We start from the raw sequence: 21,914 nt of genomic DNA, 5'->3' as shown, positions 1-21,914 counted from the left end.
ACTAGCTCCAATTTGGGCAGCACTTGAGATTAAGTAGAAATCTTGGCCCCTTAAACTGTCACTTGAAAAATGAATTTATACTTATTTTTTTGCCTGTTAAAACCATAATATAAAATGGTCTTACAAAAATTACCAGTTTCTAAGCCCCTAATCTCTCAAAAGGAAAGTCTTCAAGTACAAAAGCAAACATTAAAAAAAAGCAATTGGACAAATGACCAACAAAAAATTCAGTATTACTTAATAAACCTTCCAAATATCTTTTTTAAAGTCCTGTTACAATGAAAAAGAAATAGTTTCATCAAAGAAGTTTTCAAAGTCTCAGAGATTAAAATAAAAACATAATGTTTGATCCAAGACATAACAAGAATACATACCCTACCACTGTGCAGTTCTACTCCATAGAAGTCGAGGGTCCGCGCTATGTTGATATAGCAGGATTCTGCTTCTGATTGTTTTAGCCCACTACAGAAGAAAAGACAAAAAGCAGAGTTCATCCAATAAATAGAGGGCATTATCTCCAATTTTAAAAAATCTAGAACATTTGATACTATTTCTGTAAGGTTATTTAAATGCCTTATGTTATCAATCTTAAGCAATCTAATACTAAATTCTACTAAAGCAAGTTTTTCTTCTTATCCATTGAATTTGACTCCCTCTAACCCTCTCGTTTTTAAATTAAATAACACTTCCTTTAGTGGGCTCTCAATATTCAGACGTAGAAGACTGTTACCTTTCAGAATCCCTGCCCTAATTATTCCAAGTTGCTAATTCGTAGGGAATCTTTAGGTCTCTCTGCCTTTATCTCTTCTTTTGGCAGTGGCCTCAAACTTTCAAACGCCACTGGCCCCGTACTATTTTAGGACATTGACTTCTGCCCTGGGAGTAATTCTGGGAGAGAGGTTTGGCAGTGCTTTCTTAAAAGGACGCTTGGTTGCCTGGCCTTTGTTTTTATGGCTTTCCCAAGAAGAAAGCAGCCCCTTGAGAGCTGGCCTTCTTGGTCAGGGTGGCCTTTATTTGACCCGGACTGAACAGCTGCCGCTGTAGCTTTAAGTGAAACGAGGAAGGGGAAGAGCAGCCAGAATTGGGTATATGTGTTGGAGCTGAGGCTCGCAACAAATATGCAGGGGCAACTGCAGAAGACTCATGCTCCTCACTTGGACGCAGAGCACTTTTCACAAACTGAACACAGGAGACTGGTCAGCACTGCACGTCTATCTGTCTGTCTGTTTAACAAGACCTGAAGGAACAGCTTGTTTTATCAAATGTGGTAAACTGCTAAGAGGTTTACCTTGGTACAGTCCATTGGTGGGGCAATCAGATTTCAAAATGGGCATTTCCTTCAGGAATTTACTGATTTCAATGACATCCTGAAAAGGATGCAGCAGCCATCACCCTAAACTCTTACTGGATTTTACACTTCACAGAAATGCTAGTTATGCCAAATATATCTGCCACCATACCAGCTCAAAGGTTCAAAAACCCCCGACATCTTGAAAGAGGATTCATGCACAAAAGAAAGAGGTTGCATCAAACACAAAGGGATATGATGTCTGAAAATACCTGACCCAAGTTCCCAAAGTAGGCCACCCCAGCCCCCCTCACCTGTGCTGCTCATGCAGAGATTCGACTTTTGTTAAAAAGTCATCATTTTGATCGGGTATAAACTGACTATCGGAAAGATAGCCTGGATGATGTACGGAAGAATTATAGTCTCCAAAATGAGCTATCAAGACAGAATAAGGGGAAAATCATAATTAGTTTTGCCTTTTTAATATGGTCTGTATTTATAAGCATCTACAGCATCACCAGAATAACATTAATTGGAAATACTTTTCCGGTAAGTTCTGCACCACACGAACTGAAGCTTCTCACTAGCTCCAGACTCCACACTTATCTGAGCCTTCACTATGGGCTAAGATACTATTACACATGATCCAATCAAATTCTCATTCTTCCCAAGGACACAGAGGGAGAAAATTGGGAGATGGTGTTTGAACCTAGGCCCTGTTCTAATCCCATACCTCTTCCATATACTGTGGTCAGCACAGCAGTTTGCACTCATGTCACTGGATAGAGAACCCATAAAGAAAATGCCACAATTCGTATGCCACGCCCAGTGCAGGCTTTCTCTGCCATACCCCAAGGTTACCATAACACTGGACCAATCTGCTCTAAAAACTGGGTGTAGGCAGAAGGGAGGCCATGCAGACCTGACCACTCTCTGCATCCCGACCCATCACCTGGGATTCAGGGAGATGTGGAAGAAAGGGGACCAGGGTATGCTCAGGGGCCACAGGGACAAGGGGTGGGAGTGAGTGGGGACGAATGGTCAGGGCTCAGGCAACAGCAAAGTTCCTAGGGAGAAAGACACATTCTAAGGGGAGTCAGAATATATGAAGAGAGATTCTGGGGCTATCAGGGGAATCATATTAGGGACCTGCAGGTGCAGAGGGAAAAGGAAGGGTGACTTTGAGACTAGCCCCTCGGCCAAATGGTACTGCTCCCTTGAGACCCTTGACTGTTGTCTGCCAACGTGAATTGAATTGTTGATGCCTATGATGTGATAGGCATTCTTGAGAGTTGTGCAGTGCTCAACCTGTACAAGTGTCCATGGCTACCCCAAGGACTCAAACCATTTGGGTGTCTGGAACATTGAGGAAACTGGAAAAAAGGCTGGCACCAGGTGAAGAGCCAAGGACCAGGCTTATGGGACCTGAGGACATCCATTTCCTTTCTCCAGAAAGTTTTCCCATTTGTCTAAAAACAGAAGAAGATAATCTCTAGCTCTAATGGGGCAACTGATCTCGTATTCCATTGTCTTGACAAACAAACAAACAAACAAAAGCTTCTACTTCATCTTTAAAAAAAAAAAAAAAAACTAGCCCTGATCTTTCCAAATATTTTAATGAATTCCTTCCTGTAGCTGGCCGCAATGCCAGGAGGCTTCTGAGGATTCTCAATTCAACACCAAAGATTTCCAAATCAAATAACTCCTTCTCTGCTACAAGGGCAGAGTATGGGAAAGATATGGTGATACTTTGTAGCCAATCTCAAAAGGGAAGTGGGTGAGACAGGCGGATGCTTGGGTGAATTTCATCACAAAGTTGAAAGGGCAATGCGGCTGGGCGCGGTAGCTCATGCCTGTAATCCTAGCACTTTGGGAGGCCAAGGCAGGTGGATCACCGGTGGTCAGGGGTTTGAGACCAGCCTAGCTAACATGGTGAAATCCTGTCTCTAATATAAATACAAAAATCAGCCAGGTATGGTGATGCATGCCTGTAATCCCAGCTACTTGGGAGGCTGAGGCATGAGAATCGCTTGAACCCGGAAGGCGGAGGTTGCAGTGAACCAAGACTGCGCCACTGTATTCCAGCCTGGGCGACAGAGCCACACTCTGTTTCAAAAAAAAAAAAAAAAAAAAAAAAAAGGGCAGATGCAAAGGTTATGTCTCACTCAGCCTTGCTCACCTAACTGGCCTCACACTACAGGGCTGCTCTTTGAGATCCACACCATAACGAAGGGATCTGTTTCCTTCCTACACTGTGCCTCAAATGCTGGGAGTGGGTCAGACTCACCTTTAGGGCCCAGCACCAGGCATGGCACACAGTAGGTGCTCAGAAATTTGGGTGCTCAGAACTGATCTGTACAGAGGCTGATGCAAAGTTCAATTCTGGAAGGGGAAAAGGGCAGAGAGCCAAGTGACCAATGCATGCAGACTTGGTCAAGGTTAGACCAGAGGCTGTTAAGGTCAGTCAAATGTGGCCAAGTTGTGGAAAGAAACATCAAGGCTATGTGGCTGGTAAGTTTGTGCTGGGTTAAGCGTACATAGTGTGTTCACATGAAATCATTTAAATGCTCTGACACAGCATGCCCAATGAGGAAAAGTGCTAGAAAGCATTAGAATCACTTCCTTCAAAGTCTTCACGTTAAGAGTGAAGAAATTGAGGTCTGGAAAGGAAAAGAGACCTCTAGGACAGGGTCAAGATCAGAACTCAGGTGATCTGAACCCCAGTTAGAGATCCTACCACCCCACCAGCCTGCCTACCAAGCCTGTGAGCCGCTGCTGGTCATTTGATGACAGCAGTCATGTCCCCAAAGGCCAACCAAATGCTCTAAATGACTTTCCTGAGTCTCAAGGTAGAGTCCTATGAACCTTTACTTGGTTGGTTTCATTGGCTGATGGAGATCCTCCTGGATCCCAATAAGGTTACCCATCATACCAGTTAACAGTCCCATCCCTGGTATCATTCTGCAAACATGAACAGCAAGGTTCTCTCTTTAGGCAAGTTGCTGACAAACGTTCTGAACTTCGAACACAACCAATGAGCCTCCCTGTGGGGTGGTTTTCCCTTTAAATCCTAAACGGCTACTCTGTGCAAAGCTCTGTGCTAACCACTAGGGGGAAACAAAGTTAAACAGTGATAAACAAACATTTGCAAAACACAGGGCGGTTTCACATCGATTTCAATGACGTCATCCCACTTGATACTCATGATAACCCTGTCATATAGGCAATGCTTTTTATCCCCACTAAACAGATAAGGAAACAGACCCAAAGGGGCCTGTCACAGTTGCTCAGCTGCTAATTTGGAGGCTAGACTCTGACCACTGTCCCTACTCTTACCTACTTACTATACTATATGCTCCAGACTCCTAAGTAATCCATTTTCCTATCTGTAAGAAAGCAACACATACAAGTTAATTATAGCAAACAAAAAAGGAAGTGCTTATGTGGGAAATACCTTGTCTTTTTAAGTTCCATGCTTTCTTCTGGTTGACAGTATTTTATGTTTTGCAGCACAGAGAGGGTATATCCCAGGTTCCAACGTACAGCATTTCAAGCTGCCCAGCTGTTGTACTGGGAAAGTCTTTTACCTGCTATTCATCCAACTCCAACCTGATCTTAGAGATGGTTCTCAGGGGTCATTCCTAGGATGTTTTCCCAGATGCTCTCCCCCTATCCCCAAGCAGGATGAAGTGCATCCCTGGTGGCCATCTCCACCGCTAGTATCATCCACATCTGCCTCCCTACAGGCTGTAGACTCCTTGGGGAGAGCAATGTGTTTTATCCATCTGTGCACCCTGAGGCTGGTGCAGACCTCTGTGTGGCAGAGGTGCAGGGAACATTCTGGAATAAACATATATTTCCAAAAAATATACTTTATTCTTTGAGCCTCAGAAAGCCTTGACAGGCCATTAACAATTTTTCACCATTGTGTATTTTCGGGTACTTTACCTGCAGATCACGGTTTTTTTTTTTTGTTTTTTTTTTTTTTAGAGATGGGGTTGCTCTGTTGCTCAGGCTGACGTGCAGTGGCACGATCGTGGCTCACTGCAGCCTCTAATTCCTGGGCTCAAGAAATCCTCCCACCTCAGTGTCTTGAGTAGCTGGGATTACAGGTGCAAACCACTGTGCTGGACTTTATATTAGATGCCTCTCTTGGAAGAATTTAGCAGAATATATCATAAAATGTAGGCATAACTTTTGATCCAGTAATTTCATATACAATAATTAATTTTTTTTGAGACAGAGTCTCGCTCTGTTGCCCAGGTTGGAGTGCAGTGGTGCAATTATGGCTCACTGCAGCCTCGACCTCCAGGGCTCAAATAATCCTCTCACCTCAGCCTCCCTAGTAGCTTGAACAACAGGGGTGTACCACCACACCTGGCTAATTTTTGTATATTTCGTAGAGACACGGTTTCACCATGTTGCCCAGGCTGGTCTCAAACTCCTGGGCTCAAGCAATCCGCCTGCCTCAGCCTCCCAAAGTGCTGAGATTACAGGCGTGAACCACCATGCCTGGTGCAAGTATTAATCTTAAAGAAATGTATGCTCTGCAATATATATATTTATTGAGGGTGGAGGGATAAAAGCTTATACTTAAAACTGCTTGCCTGATAAGCCATGATTCTATTAGCTTGATAGTAATGTTAATATTTCTACTGAAGCCAGTTTGTACTTTTTAGGTGCCCACAACTTCGTTAGCCTCCATTCTATCGGTTCTTTGCAGAAGGGAATCTGACTACTGAAGCCTGGCATAGAATTATTTGGTTCTTAAATTTTACTCTAAATAGAATTTACTGTTTACAATAAGCAATTCCCTGACAGCTTTCTTCTGGGCAGATAATGAAAATACAGTAAGAGCTAACACTTGCCACGTGCCATGCACTATTCTAATAGTTTTACATACAGTAACTCATTTCATCTTCACTACAACCATTGAAGGAGACACTTATTATCCTCATGTGTCAGGTCATGAAACTGAGGTCTGGAGAAGCTCAAAGTCAGGCAGGTACAAGTAGAAAAGGCAAGACCTACATATATGGCTCCAGTCCAATTCTCAATGACTCAGCCAGGGATGGTCCAATAATAAAGAATTTTTAGTTACAGATCACCTTCACATTTCTGCTTAATTTGAACCAAGTAGCCATATTGAGAGCTGTCTTAAACCACTTGTTACCTCAATTTCACAGGTGAGAAAACCAAGATTTGGAGAGGCAATCCCACATAACTGGTTACCAGAGACATTAGAATTTTTTTTTTTTTTTTTTGAGACAGGGTCTCACTCTGTCACAAAGGCTGGAGTGCAGTGGCATGATTATGGCTCACTGCAGCCTCAACCTCTGGGACTCAATAGATACTCCCCCCTCAGTCTCCCTAGTAGCTGGGACTACAGGCACTGTACCACCACACCCAGCTAATTTTTCTATTTTTTGTAGAGATGGGGTTTCACAGTGTTGCCCATGCTGGTTTCGACATCCTGGGACTAAGTGATCCTCCTGCCTCAGCCTTAGAAAGTATGAGGACTACAAGTGCACGCCACCATGCCCAGCTAATTCTTTAGTTTTCACAGAGATGGGGTCCTACCATAATACCCAGGCTGGTCTCAAACTCCGGGGTTCAAGGGATCCTCCCGTCTCAGCCTCCCAAAGTACTGGGATTACATGCGTGAGCCACAACACCTGGCCAGGGATGCCAGGATTTAAATTGAATGTGCCTATATTCTAGTTAGTGCTCCTGCCTCATAAACCTGAAGCTCAGGCCGTGAACACCAAACTCGCTCTGAGATATGGGGAAGCTCAGTCTCCTCAGCTGATTGGCCTGGCAGAGACACAGTTCACAAGGTCTAGAGATCATAAGAATACAAGCTGACTGGTGACCATGCCACTTCCCATATGGATGTGACATGGCCAGGCCTGTCCCAGGCATATTGTAGGGAGAAGGGAAGGTTCAAATCCACCCAGGCCCATTCACCTGTCTTGAGTTTCCCACTAGCGGAAGAGGAGATGCAGGATCAATGGAGAGACTAACTCTGGGTCTCGTCTTACTCGTGAATAGGATCACAGGTGGTCATCTTTGATGTCCCCTGCCCTCCACTTCCTGGTTCCATGCAGATGGGTGGGTAAGCTGCAGGTCTAGCCACCTTGCTCTTCAACTCCCTCACTTCTGTTCTTTGCTGGTAGGGAAGTAGGCAGACCTACGGCCACCTCAGCAGTCCCGGTCAGCCTTCTCTTGCTATTTTGCCCGTTCTGAGACCAGAGCAGAGTGTGTAGTTCAACCAGTGCCTGCTCTCAGACCTGACCATCTTGCTGCCTTAACTGTCTACCACACAGTAGGTCAACAGGGTAACAGGCCAAGATGGTTTGGGCTTATGGGAAGGTACAGATTTCTTAGGTCTTGAGCTGCAAACAGCTCTACCTGAGTACTACGCTGATGAACTGTATTGCTACTATCAAGTGACATTTTGCTCTCATCTGGCTATCTCATCTGGTTCTTTTCATTATGCCTACCCAGCATCTACACGCAGGACGTGGAAGGGAATATGCCCTCGATGAAGTTTTGCTGACTGAACGAGCGGATGCCTACTCCAGTTTAAACCAGCCTTGAAGAAAATTCCATTTGGACTTTCTATCCAATATGGTAGCCACAAGCCACATGTGGTTAGTCCAAACTGAGATGTATTGTCAGTGTAAAATCCAGACTGATTTTCGAAGACTTAGTATAAAAAAAAGAATGTAAAATATCTTGCTAATAACTTTTTACATTAAGATAAAATGCTAATATTTTGAATATATTGCATTAAATAAAACATAAAAAACCTCCTGTTTCGTTTTACCCTTTTTAATGAGGGTACTAGAAAACTTAAGAGTTACATATATGACTCACATGATATTTCTATTAAATAGCCCTGGTATAGATCAATATACAATCCATTAGCTATATTGAAACTCTAAAAAGAAATTCATAAGATCCCAGCAGTGTTTTAGAGTAGCACCAAACAAGCAGCAGGGGTGACTTCTAGCAAATTCCTTAACCTAGCTGGGTCTAGGTTTCCATGTGTATAAGAGATGACTGATATAAGTATTTGTCCCACCGGGATTTGTATGAAGATCAGATCAAATGCCTGAGCAAAGGTTCTGGAAAATGCAATGTGTAACAGCTGTCTACTGTCTGACGGGCTCCCTTGGAGAAAACTTCACACCACAGCTCATTCACTCCTTTCGCCTTAACCACCTTCCTTAATCCAGCATCCCCATGATACCGGAGAGTGCCAGTCTGGGTAAAAGCAGGACTGTCTGGACAGCCAGGGATATGCTGTCCAGCACGATTCCTGGGGAAGAGGGACTTGGTCAAGCAGGAGGAACCAATGACTTTCTCCATACACTGATCAGAACAATCTGCCCATCCGTGAAATGCTCCCTTTGTGACTTACATTGTACGGCATAGGACGCTAGAACCACTGCTGAGTTAAGAGGGCAGGTTAACCTGTCAGAAGAAAAACATATTAGCGAAGTCACAAGAACCAACAACAGCCTGAAACATTCACAGATCATGGGTAGTAAGCAGCACATGTCTTTCTTTGCTTTGATCAACCATTACAAAAGAACATGAATTGTAACAAATGCAACTTTATGAGACAAATCAATCTCGGACAGTAAAGGTAAATGTAACACACTAAAAAATTTTTAAAATAAAACCTTTGCATGTTTAAAATAATAGCCATCACAAATACCATGAAGCTAAAGGTCTAATGATGGCCAGCGCTTTGGCTGGTCAAGAAGGGTCAGACTCGTATCTCTAAGAGGAAAAAAAAAGTGAAAAAATTATACTCTGAGATCAATGGGCAGCCTTCAAATCTTTCTAGTAAAGACCGGAGACTCATCATAGGGCTCTCTAACTAAATTCCTGAGTTCTAATGACCCTTTGGTTCTTGATTACCCTCTTTCTAAAATAGTAACATCCTCTTAGGAGGGACCAGTAGAAAAGTATTTTGAATTTTAAAACCTGCAATTCCTTAATTAAAGTAACTAATTATATGACTTCGGATTCCTTTATCTATTTACCCTCCTGAAGATCTACAGAGTTCAGTGATCTGTCTGTCTCTCAGTCTTCGTGCCATTCACTAGTAATCATGGACTTGGGTTGGCCTTGTTCTCCTTTCTTCTTAAACTTACTGCTTTTCCAGGTGCCCTGTTTCTGCCAATGACTCCACCTCTGTCTTAGGCATATTTTGAATCCTCTGATTGCTCCCTTTTCTTTTCTGCATTCAACTGCAGACTCCACGGCCTGCGCAGGAGCTCATCAGCAGACCTGGAGCAGGGGTCACTGCTGGGCAGAACAGGTTAGGAGAGGGCTTGCAGCGTGGGGAGATCTCTGTTAAACGGAGGAATCTTTAACAGCAACACTGGGAGCCCGCGAGACTTTAAAAACATTCTTCCAAGCAACCCAGTGGGAAGTGGAGAACACAGTTTCTATGGCAGCCCATGAAGTACCCAAGATGGGAATCACTCCTCCTTTCTGATAATGTGGCCCTCCAGGGGTTCCACTTCCTGTCCACTGTGCTGTGTGCTGGTTCTGCAGCTGCATACGAAGACGACTTTCTCTATCTGAGGGGCCCCCATCGTTCCTCAAGTGACGCTGTGTTCCTGCTGGGACTTGCAAATAATCTCCCCAAGGTTACAGATGCGGTCAAGGGATCTCACCATCTGTTTGTTCACCTGGAGATCTAGAGAGCCCGTGGGTAGGACAGGCAGAAACAGGATGAGTATCAGCTCTTTGCTCTCCTAACAAGACGGGGTTCGATTAAATCTAAGCCAGTGTCCTTGCTGGAGAAAGAGCAGGTAAATAGGATTTGAGGAACAACTTAGAAAAGAGGCAGAGGAGGTTCCCTCTAGACGGAAGAAGCAATCCTATGAAGAAGTCAGACAGAAAAACATTTCCAAAGAATGGTGTTCCAAATACATACTAGGGAACACCAGAAGCCTCTGTTCTGCTCTCCTCGGCTGCGTGTCCTTAAACACATCCCTTTCCTTCACTCTGGGCTTCGGGGTCTCCACCTGCTGAGTGAAGGGCTTAGACGAGATCAACCATCTTGGAAAGAAGGAGATGATACCTTGAGTGCCTGCTACCATGGACAGCTCAAACAAGTCGGGACAACTTGACACTTAGGAAAAGTGCTCAGTATGTTCCACTGGGCCTGTCAAAAGACCCACAGTTACAAATAGCCCGATCCACATCGGAGAAGCGTTCGGTAGCAGAGACCCTCTCCTCAGAGAGGTGGTAAGGACCTGACAAGGGCCAGACATCTAAGCCAGGATGTGGGCCTCAACAGATTTGCCCTGACTCACATGGAGATAACAAGGAGCATTTTGTTTGGAGAAGAAAAACTGAAGACAACCCATTTCCAGTATTTGGAGAGTTAGACTAAAAGCTCCTGAGGAGGCAAAGCCCTGGCCTTATTTGGCCAGCACAGTTCAGTGCCTGTCTCATAAAAGGGGACTGTAAACTTTCGGTGGAAAAGACTGTGTGTGCAGAACAGAAGGACAGAATGGGTTTCCACAGCTGCTAAGGACAGCGTGGACCCAGGAGAAGGGTTGGTAATTTCAACCTCGAGTTACCCTAAAATGTAAAAATGCTGCCTCATGAAAGGGTGAGCTCCCCCTCACTGGGGGTGATCAAGCAGAAGGCCAAAGACCTGCAGATTGTGCTGGGGAAGTGAATCATTCCTACCTTGAATGGGAGGATGAGCTAAGTGATGAGAATTCTATAATTCTATGACTGCTCAACAGTCAACAGGCTCTGGAAATCCTTTCCTCAAGGTGTCTCTTGTTTCTATCTTTCCACCTCCTCTCCCCACAAACTTCACTGCTATGCCCCCAGGTCTCTGGCCTGGATGCTAAAACAGCTTCCTTGAAGGCTGTCCATTCCCTTCCATCCAGACTGAACCACCCCTGGCCTCTTTCAATCTTCCCTTGTGCACACTGATACTATCTTTGTGGATATGGCCACATCCTTCCTGCTTAAAAACCTTCAACAGTTCTCTTCTGCCTGCTAGATGTAAGATGCCCGCCTACATAGGACATGAACAGCCCTCTCTATTCTCCTGTAAGCTCTCAGCATGTGGTTTCCAAGTGGGGCTGTCGGGGGTGGGGTGTCTTCTCACTGCCCAGGGAAATCCACCTCCTCGCTTCTCTACCCAACCCAATTCTGGCTCATCCCAGCAATCTACAAAGACTTTTCTAGCTCACACCAGCAGGGGCTCCTGAAGTCTTATGACAACTGTGGTCTCCACTGCCCATATTGGTTCTAATTGTTTCCTAATTGTTTCATGGGATATGGTCTCATTTCCCCAGTGAGACTCCAACTCCCTCACGGTACAGCACGCTGCTAGCCTCTGAAGACCCTCCTCCCCAGGGCTAAACTCACAGGGGTTGGGGGCGCGGTGAAGAGATTGGGAATAAGCTGTGCTCTTCCCACCAGTTTACCTGCTGCAGTTTCTTCCCTCAGTCAAGAAAACGAGGTAGCTCAGGGACCACTGGCTTGGAATTTCCTCTCCCTTCTAGTCACTGAGATGGTCTTGGTAACACAAGAAGCACTGAATGATAGGCAGATGAGCAAAAAGCTTCCCAGAGAGAAAATGAGTCATCCGTGGGTACTAAGGGGCTCAGAAGTGGACCTAAATTAGGCCCGATCTGCCTTTCTGAATGAAGCCCATTGTACATTCTGGGTCTCCTCCTCCCTTTAAAATTTCTCAGGTCTTTATCAGAAACATAGCTGCATCCTTTGTAATAAAACCGAAATAACATGAAACAAAGTTTCAATCCTTAGCCTCTCTAAGCCAAGACTGAGGAATAATAAAAACAGATGTCCAAAGCTTAATGCTGTACAGGATGCTTTCCACATCCACTCCGTTTAGATTTGATATTGTTACCAGAAATAAACACTCATTAGATTAAAACCAGGAATTTTGCTAGCCTAACAGGAAAAGAAAAATGTAAAATTCTCATTACCTTCCTTCACAAATATCCATCTTCAGTTGTAAGAAATACAAGTGCCTATGAAACAATTGTTTTCATTAATTCATACTCAAACTGAAATAAGCAAAAAAAAAAGAAAGTTTGATGAGTCAAAGACAAGAGCTGTACATGTGAAAGACACATAAAAATACAGTTTTGGTCCAAGGTATCAGGTGCTACCTTACGCTCTGCGAAGCTGCCCTGTCATTACTCATGGCTCATGTTGATACCCTACGTCTTGACTGGTGGGGGCAATTTTCTGCCAGCACAGGCTGTCCTATGAAGAGCTGAGCAGGGATGAATGGGGTGGAAACAGCCCACCAAAAATGGGCTGGTACTGTGGGTTCCGCTGTCAGTGAGTGCCCCTGCCCTCGAGGACCAGAAACCACAGGTGCTCTGCACAGGCAGTGCCCACACACCGGCAGGGCCACTGTTCTGAACACCGTGCCGGGATCCATCCACCCAAGCTCCATCTGCATGAAGTTGCTAAAAGGAGGGGAGTCTGGGAACACACCTCCTTGGCTGGGGTACAGACCCCCAGCTGAGCATTATCCTGTGTCCCAGGAACTGTGGGTGCATCAGCAAAAGCATAAACATCAGTCAACTAGAAGTTTCCAAGACCTCCAAGCTGAATTCTGCACTCATCTCTGGGCAACCAGCAAATGTAACTTCCAAACTCCAGACCTGTTTTGTGCGCAAGTCGTGGCAGGCCCCTCGGCCTGTGACTTGCTCCTCTGCCTGGGGAGTGGGGAAAGGAGGCCGTCAGCAGCATTGCGCAGGTCAGGAAGCGCCCTGGGGAGACTTCTATTTAGGGATGCGGCATACATGTGACACTTGGCCACTAGCTCCCATGCTTTTATAAACCCCCATTCAAACAGGATAGACATTCCAGTGTCTGGCCAAGATGACAAAAGGGAAATCTAATATAGACAGGGCAGAAGTGCACAGGGGCAGGAGAGAAATAATTTTGACAATTTAAACAAATCAGTTTCATTATTCCTTCAAATTTATAAAGGTCAGGGAACTGGCTTGAGATGGGAATGCTTCAAACAGTATTACAGCCTTCTATGTGCACAGTTCTGGGCTGTGTACCTGGTACCACTTTGTAACTTTCCCTCTTATCTCAGCCTCATAACTCTGTAAGGTAGGTACTGCTATCTCCATTTTTACAGATGACAAAATCGAAGCTCAGATAGGATATGTGAGGTCAGTGTGTCTTATTTTAACCTGGATGATCGTGTTATTTAAAAAACTCACTATGCTACAAATTTCTTATATGTTTAATGGCTAAAAAGCTTAGGATCCATGTCGTAACTCTGATATTATTACTCTGATTATAATTAACTACCCACAATGTATTGAACACCTGGCCTTGAGAGACAGTATAACATACATTTGCTGATTCACACCTATTTGGTATTGGAATCTCCATCTTTTCCACCTAGGAGAACATCATTTCTTTCTAGTTTGTTTCTATGTTTATCCAAGCTGACATTCAACCAGAATTAAGTGTTCTCACCTCCTACAGTGCTACTGAGAGAAAAAAAGAGAAAGGAGAGTTATAGATAAACCAATGGTGAATCTGGGCTTTCACTGACAAGCTCAGCTAATCAGTATGTCTTCCTAGGGATATAAATGAGAAGATAAACATGGAGATCACCACTCACCAAATGCTGCCTTGTCATATATTGAGCAAAGTTTCTGAGTCAACCCTGTGGCATCATACACAAAGAAACCAGAATAGTGGAATCCGACCCAAGTTTGGGAGACTTCCTAGGAATCTTGAAGGAGCCTCATTTTGAGATTGCCAGAATATAAAATTTTGCAAAGAATGATCTAAATTTATCAGAAATAGCAGCTGTGGAGGCTCACAATGAAGAAGACATTTATTTAACAATTAGAATACAGGAGAGTTATTTAGAAGAGATGCTTGGGATGCCTAACTTCAGAAATGTAATGACCTCTCTTCTGGGTACCCTACCCGTGACCTCAACTTCAGAAAAATGTAATGACCTCTCTGCCTAGATCCCTAACAAACAAAAACGAACAGATACCACCTCTATACACCTTCTTTGACTCTTGAGAGCTAAAATTTCCTTCAGAGGGAATTTCCTTAAACAGAAACTACAAAGCTGGGGTAAGATATTATGTGCCAGGAATACAGGTAAAATCTTTTAAGTTTTTTTTTTTTTTTTTTTAAAGCATATGAATTAATGGTAGAAGCCTGGTCCAAGATAAGACGATCTGGCAGCTGGGCGTGGTGGTGTGTGCCTATAATCCTAGCTACTCAGGAGGCTGAGGGAAGATCCTTTGAGCCCAGGAGTTTGAGGCCAGTCTGGGCAACATAGTAAGACCCTGTTTCAAAAACATATATATATATATCTGGCAGCGCTGGTGGCCCACCAGCTCTGTAAGAGTTATGGGGGTGGCTCCCACCATGGCTCCTGTTGCATTAAGAGAAATCTGGTGCCGAAATCCCAGAAGGTCATAGTTACATTCTACTCCACAATGGGACACCACCCTTCTTAAGATGGAAGGTGGGGATGGGGGGTACCGGTTATGAACCAGTGAATTTTAGAAGAGACACACACACTGTTTATTCCTCATTCTGCACTAAAATCTGCCTCCCTGTAGCTCCACCCACTGGCCACAATTCTATGATCCTGCACATCTAGTTCCCCTTCTCCCATGACTACTCTTTGGAGACCTGAAGGCAGCCTTCATTTGTGCCCAAGGCTTCTCTCCATCATGAATGCCCTACATTTCCACAGATGTCCCTCAAAAGACAGGAAGGCTCAGCAGGAAGATTTTGTCAGCTTCCAGAGAAGTGGGCTTCTCTTCCACAGGGTATGGAAGTGGATGGCCAATGGCTGGGATGGGCCCTGTAGACAAACTCCTGGGCTGCGCTGGCCGTAGGAATCCTCTCCCTCAAGTTCGGCCTCTGGAGGGCTCTAATGTGCCCAGTGGATGCCACAAACCTGGGGCTCTAGTGTTATGAGGAGCAGGAGACAGGTGGCAATCACTAGTTTAGGCAGTGCCGTCCAGACTTGGGGTTGGAACCTCCCAGTTGGTCGTACAATCAATTTAATGGCTCACAGTTGGCATTTTTTTTAAAAAAAGCAAGTAAGGCCAGGCACGGTGGCTCACGCCTGTAATCCCAGCACTTTGGGAAGCTGAGGTGGGCAGATCACGAGGTCAAGAGATTGAGAACATCCTGGCCATCACCTCGAAACCCCATCTCTACTAAAAATACAAAAAATAGCTGGGCTTGGTGGCTCATGGCTGTAGTCCTAGCTACTGGGGAGGCTGAGGCAGGAAAATCGCTTGAACCCGGGAGGCAGAGGTTACAGTGAGCTGAGAGCACACCACTGCACTCCAGCCTGGCAACAGAGCGAGACTCTGTCTCAAAAAAAAAAAAAAAAAAACCAACAAAAAAAGGGAAATAAAACAGAATAGAAAACTTCAGAGTACTTGGTACTTACTATAGTTTTATAAAACGTTTTCTTCAGTAATTTATATATGTGTACTGTATTCTGAAACAAAATATATTTTTACTATGGAGTTGTGATTTTTAAAAAACCCCACTGGTTAGAACCACACACACATACACATGTACATATATAATCACACACATTATATATAATATATATAAAAGACACATATACATGTAAACACACATGTATTATTCATGTTGTTTTTAACACATCCCTTCAACAGAGCTTTTTTTTTTTTTTTTTTTTTGCAATAGGGTCTCAGTCGATCACTTAGGCTGGAGTACATGGCTTGATCATGGCTCACTGCAGCCTTGAACTTCTGGGCTCAAGCGATCCTCCTAGTTAGCCTCCTGAGACACTGAGACATGCACCACCACACCTGACAACTTTGTCAAATTTTATTTTTTGTAGAGGCAGGGTCTCGCTATGTGGCCCAGGCTGGTTTCAAACTCCTGGCCTCAAGTGATCCTCCTGCCTTGGGTTCCTGAAGTGCTGGGAAGCTCACAGGTGTTAGCCACCATGCCTGACCCAGAGCGTGTTATTTAGCACCGGCCTGAGGAAACTTTGGTAGGGTCATTTCAAACACATTCTTATAGATTCCATCACCAGCTCTGTGTCCGTCAGCTTATGAAGTAACCTGCTGGGCTGAGTGTTTCTATCCCATCCCCAGTTTATCAGCATAAAGAGCTGGTATGGAGAAAACTCAGAGGACAGGACGTGCTTCTGTGTGGTCACCTGATGTGTCATACCAGACACCTTGGACGCTGGCTTAAAATGTAATATAATAAAAAATACAGTCAAATCCCCAATGTCTGCTATAGTAGAGGGAGGAGGTACACAAAGAAGGCAAAATACAATAACAGATTAATATTTGGCCTTTCAACGTATTACAAGTTAAAATGTGATGTAATTACTACTAAAAAAAAAATAAAGAAGACAGCATTCTGTGCCTGAGTTAATGCTGCCTCCTTGATTATGTCTTTTGGCCACGATGAATGTAGAACAGGATTCAATAAAGCATCTATTGCTTTTTTTCTGGTGAAATAGCTTCCCTCCCTAAGAAAAATAAATGGATCAATAATAAAAGGGCTTAACATTGCCACAGGGGAGGGAAAGTTTGTTTGTGCAGTCTGTGTTAAAACAGCAACAATTTTCTTGTGCGACACTCTCCTCCTCCATTCCAAATACTCTGTCCCCCACACCCAGAAAAACCCACGTACCAGCCCAGGGTCGGGAGACTCCAAGCCCTGAGGCGTAAACAACTCCTATCACAGCCCTCTTTCCCTTATCTGGTTCACATATTTCCTGCACTTGCTGATTCACTGAGAAGACAAGTTGAATCCAGCCTGCTCTCCTTTCTACCTCTTGCAAACTGGGGATCTGATAGAAAATTCTTATAACAAAGCTGGCCTGGTGGCTCATGCCTATAATCCCAGCACTTTGGGAGGCTGAGGCAGGCAGATCACTTGAGGTCAGGAGTTTGAGACCAGCCTGGCCAACATGGTGAAACTCCATCTCCACTAAAAATTAAAAAAAAAAAAAAAAAAAAAAATCAGCCAGGCATGGTAGTACCTGCCTGTAATCCTGGCTACTTGGGAGGCTGAGGTGGAAGGATCGCTTGAACCTGGGAGGCAGAGGTTGCAGTGAGCCAAGATCGCACCACTGCACTCCAGCCAGGGCAACAGAGAGAGGGACTCCGTCTCAAAACAAAAAAAAAGGAAGGAAATTCTTATAACAAGAGATGTCTTGTTATCTTCAAGAGCCTCGATTTTAGCTCTTCAGAGACATCACGCTGTTTGACCTGTGGATGACTATTTTACAAATTTGTCTTCTACATCCTGCCTACATTGGTAGAAAATGACTTTTCGTCCTTTGAGCACAGAGTGTTCAGCAGGCAGGAGAAGCCAGGGAGGTGGAAGGAGGTGGGAGAGGTAGGAGGTGGCAGATGGGAGTATGCTGGGAATGGCACCAAATCAGGAGATAAGAGAAGCAGGCCCAAGACTGAAAACTCATTAGCTGATTAAAATGTCAGTATGTGCACCCCAGATTTTTACTTGGATCATCATTGTTGGTGCAGTTACACCCAAATGAAGTTATTTGGCCATAGTAATAAAATGAAGAGTACATTTTTAGTGGTTACTCATTTTTATACACTAAATAGAAAACTTTAAAAAAATATTGTTACCTGGTTTGTTCTTGCTGCAGTGTGTTGGGATCAGGTATAAAAAATCTTACTCGAAAATGCAGGGTACAGGGGAAACCTCCTACAACATTTTTCAAAAACAAATTAAATTTTCCCTTTGACAAAGTCAATGTATGTAAGTTGCTTCTCTTCCATAAGTGACGCATTTTTTCACTCAACTATAGCTTTTTCCATTATAAAAGGGCTAATTTCAAATATGGAGTACGTAAGTTAGTTGATTGTTTCAGAAATCTCCACGTCTTCAAAAAGCAAAATATTTATGCAACATCAGCACAGACTGAGTTATCATCTACTTCCTATCACACGTTTATCTTAGGGCTGTGTTTAAACACTGCACTCCGTTATCTGTATTAGGAATTTTAAAAATCCTTAAATCAGCATTATTATGCAAAATTTACAAAGAAATAATAGCCTGCATTTGTGTAGCCATTTATACGTTTCAAGCATTTTCATGTACATTCCTGCATTTTGACACCACCATGACTATGAGTGGGCTAGGCTGCTACTGGTAGCCCCATTTTACAGATAAGCCAAAGACTTAGAGAGGTGACTTGCCTTAGGTCACACAGCTGGTGACAAAACCAGAATTAGAGTACTGAGATCTTTGATTCTGCTCTACCACATTTCAAACTCATTTTCAAACTACAAAATATCTCATGCTTTTAATGCAAAGTATATTAAGTTAGTATACTAGTAAATCAGACAATGAACATATTTAAATACGGCTTTATACATCAACATCCAGAGTCAATTCGCTTGTGTGGATAAAATTAGTCCATTTCTTCTCATAGATACAGCAACAGGAGATCAGATCGTGCTGCTAAGATCCCGAGATCTTCTTCATGTCAATTTCACCATCATCGCTCAGTAAATATCCGCCAGCCCTATCTAGGCACTGAGCACTTTCTTGCTCTCTGCAACTCAAGTCCTTCTCACTAACCTGCTAGATCTCCTCCTCTACCTTAGTTCATCCTGAACTCTACCCTCCCTGATCTTTAGTGCTTTCTTTCTTTATCTGTAGCATGTGTTCAAAGAATCCCTCATGGGTGTGTGCCCAAGTACACCTGTCCACATGTCTAAGTACCAGTGGATGGCGCTATAACAATATGCACATCAGGGGAGAACAATGTCCTCCTGCTGCCTTGGGATGCTTGTTCACCTCCCTTTCCCCTCTTCTAAAACTTGTCATCTCTGTGCTGCAGGCCTAGCCTCTTTGTCTTTCTGGCTGTCCTCTATCGTGTGCTTACTACTATCATAGAATGTCGAACCCTCTGGGCTGTCTGCACACTTGGCTGTGGGCCTTGAGGGGATAGTCCAAATTTGATCTGGACTGGATTCCCAGGGCTTAGCCCCGCACCTTGCCACAGTCTGAGCTCAGGATATGTTCACTGAAAGCATGAATGAGAGAATGAATGACAGTACCTAGTCATGCCTTGTGTGGACTCATTCCTGGGGACTTGGATGGGGCAGGTATTTGTCTGTAAGTTGCCCTGAGGCTCCCACATGTACTTCTGAATGAGGAGGACGAAGTTCATGGGAGGGAAGAACTTTGAGAATCTGGCTCCCTGTGGGGGCAGCAGTGACATGGGAGTGAAGGCCACTGTGTCTACTCCTTCCTCCCTGGGTGCTGAAGCAGGTGTGTGTGTGTGTTGGGGGGCATCCTGTGTATGCATATCTGTGTGCACAAATCCACCTGCCCTTCTCCACTCCGCCAGGCACTGGCCACTTTTTTTGAATTGGGCACCTTAGGGATGCAGAGAGAAATACAACAAGGGTCCTAACCTCAAGGAACTTGCCAGTTCTGAGACAGAAGTAAAGGCAATTAACAAAGATGAGGACAAGAGCGTTCAGAGCCCCAACATGGGAGATGGTAAATCTAATAGAATGTCGAGGGAGCCACCCACAGTTTCTAGGAGAGGAAATGAGATCTGAGCAGCCTTGAAGAAAGGCAGGATTTCACGAGGGAAGTGGAAGGGAAAAGCATTTCCAGCAGATGAAACAGACTGAGGGAAGGCACTGGGAGGCCCTGCAGATCAGCCAGGTTTGTCTGGGGCATGAGTGGCATAAAGGGGAACAATGCTGGCAATGCTGGAACATCAGGCTCAGAGCAGATTAGGGCAGAGAGTGGGCTATGGTGTGGCCTGACTGGCCACCCAACTAGGAGTGAACTGCAGCATTGGGATCCACTTCTAAGAGATAAGCGGTAGTTTGGAAGACTTTTGTATTGGTGACATTACCTACCTATGGCTCGGTTTTCCATGAACGCAACTATGCTGTTGGAAAGTATGAGGTGTTTGTGTTTGTCTATCTCTCTGTCTCCCTTTTCCACCCTGACTCTCACAGCAGACTAAGAAAGGCCATCCTCCTTCCTTCTCCTTCCTTGTATACAGAAATGTGGGTTCCCTTGCCCTGAGCTGCCTACTCTCACCTTTCCCCTTCTTTCCCATAGCTGGGGCGGATCCTAGAAGGCTGATCTGGAAGCATCTCTGCTGACTCACAAGTCAGACAGGGAGAAGTCAGCTCACTCATGACTCCTGGACGCCCAGAACTCCAGGTACCAGATGTCACAGGAACTGATGATTGGAGGGGAGAAACAGACTGTGATACACTAACACCTAATGTTCAACTGAAATGAAAAGATCACACCAACCTTTTAACTGCTTCCTGATGGGTTTGCTTGCTTCCAGCCATCTCTGTTGGACAAGAAAACGTAAAATATAAAAGCAAACCGTGCAGGAGTTCAGCACATTTTTTTAAAATGGCACTTACAGGCGAGTCCACGGAGTCGTCATCATGCTGTAAACCAAAATATTCCTTTTCAGTCACACCCAGGTGGTTGTACGCCATATCCAGAAGAACCTGGCCAGTGTCTTGTTTCTAGAACAAAAGAAATTATCAAGTGGGAAAAGTCTTAAATTGATTGGTGGTAAAAACATCTTTACTGTAGGCAAAAAAGAGTTAAAATATTCAGAAATGCTATGCACACTCAGAAATGCTATGCACACTCAGAAATGCTATGCACACACACTTCCCACCACAAGAAAAGCTTTAATAAATTTTAAGAAGCCACACAGCACATATGGGAAGTAGGGCTAAGAAAAACGACATCAACACAATTTAAGACAATACGAGTTTAATTTAATTGTCTAAGATTTCTTCCTTCCCCCTTAGCTGCAATTCCCAAGTGATAATGTCTAAATCGGAAAACTCAGCTCTCATAATCACAGTTAACTCCCCGTGGCCTCCTGTGGATTATCCACAATGAAATGCTAACCCCCGGGCAGTTTCTCTTGGCTCCTCAGGACACATCTATGGCTCCTACTCCTGGAGAAGCCACTGAAGTATATGTCCAGGAAAGGAAAGCTCTCACCTAACAGCCTAAACGAAGACAGCTAAAAATACTCAAATGCCATTCAAAATGCTGTCAGAGTGATTTGGCCTGTGCCACCCTGTGGGATTATCTGCCTCTCTGCTTCCCTTTCCCGTCATCCGAAGTGAGAAGCCACACGTCTCTCCAGAGCAGGACTCCGTTGCCTTCCCTGCTCCATGTTTACGGGGCAGGCATGGTGTGGGAATGGGGACAGGGCTATAAGAAGCTCCCTTTTCCTGCCCTGGCCATGGAGACAGTGGCTGTAACAGAGTGTCAAAGGCTGTCGAGGGCTGTGAAACAGTCGAGGCACGGTGGACACCCAAGGGGACCACACGAATGGTCATCTCGACCGGGGTCCTAGAGGAAGCAACCGCCAATCTGGGTTCGAGAGGAGGACGGGGTCAAGCATCACCCCTGCCCTCCAGCTGCACGAGCTAAAAACAGGCCTTTGGATCAGATGGCCTGGCACAAAGGCCCAGGAATGGCTAACAGCATGGAGTGCTTGGAAAATGGCAAATTCTACTTTAACAGGCAGACTTTGCAGGAATCC

General features: G+C 44.5%; 1 protein-coding gene across 2 annotated transcripts in view; it reads right to left on the bottom strand.

Moving 5' to 3' along the window:
• PTPN3 (protein tyrosine phosphatase, non-receptor type 3) overlaps positions 1-21,914 on the bottom strand; it is a 120,151-nt gene that overhangs the window by 58,601 nt on the left and 39,636 nt on the right. For both annotated transcript variants that reach the window (XM_025360111.1, XM_025360110.1), the window contains exons 3-9: positions 20,764-20,871; positions 20,645-20,687; positions 17,977-18,055; positions 12,292-12,336; positions 8,715-8,767; positions 1,603-1,723; positions 375-462 (exon numbers count right to left, since the gene is read on the bottom strand). In XM_025360111.1, the coding sequence (XP_025215896.1) occupies positions 375-462; positions 1,603-1,723; positions 8,715-8,767; positions 12,292-12,336; positions 17,977-18,055; positions 20,645-20,687; positions 20,764-20,871 (537 nt within the window). The remainder of the gene's footprint in view (positions 1-374; positions 463-1,602; positions 1,724-8,714; positions 8,768-12,291; positions 12,337-17,976; positions 18,056-20,644; positions 20,688-20,763; positions 20,872-21,914) is intronic.

The sequence above is a fragment of the Theropithecus gelada genome, chromosome 15 (assembly GCF_003255815.1).
Source record: "Theropithecus gelada isolate Dixy chromosome 15, Tgel_1.0, whole genome shotgun sequence".
In the NCBI taxonomy this organism is placed as follows: domain Eukaryota; kingdom Metazoa; phylum Chordata; class Mammalia; order Primates; family Cercopithecidae; genus Theropithecus; species Theropithecus gelada.
The sequence above is the reverse complement of the archived record's forward strand: the minus strand, read 5'-3'. Positions and strand labels throughout refer to the sequence as shown.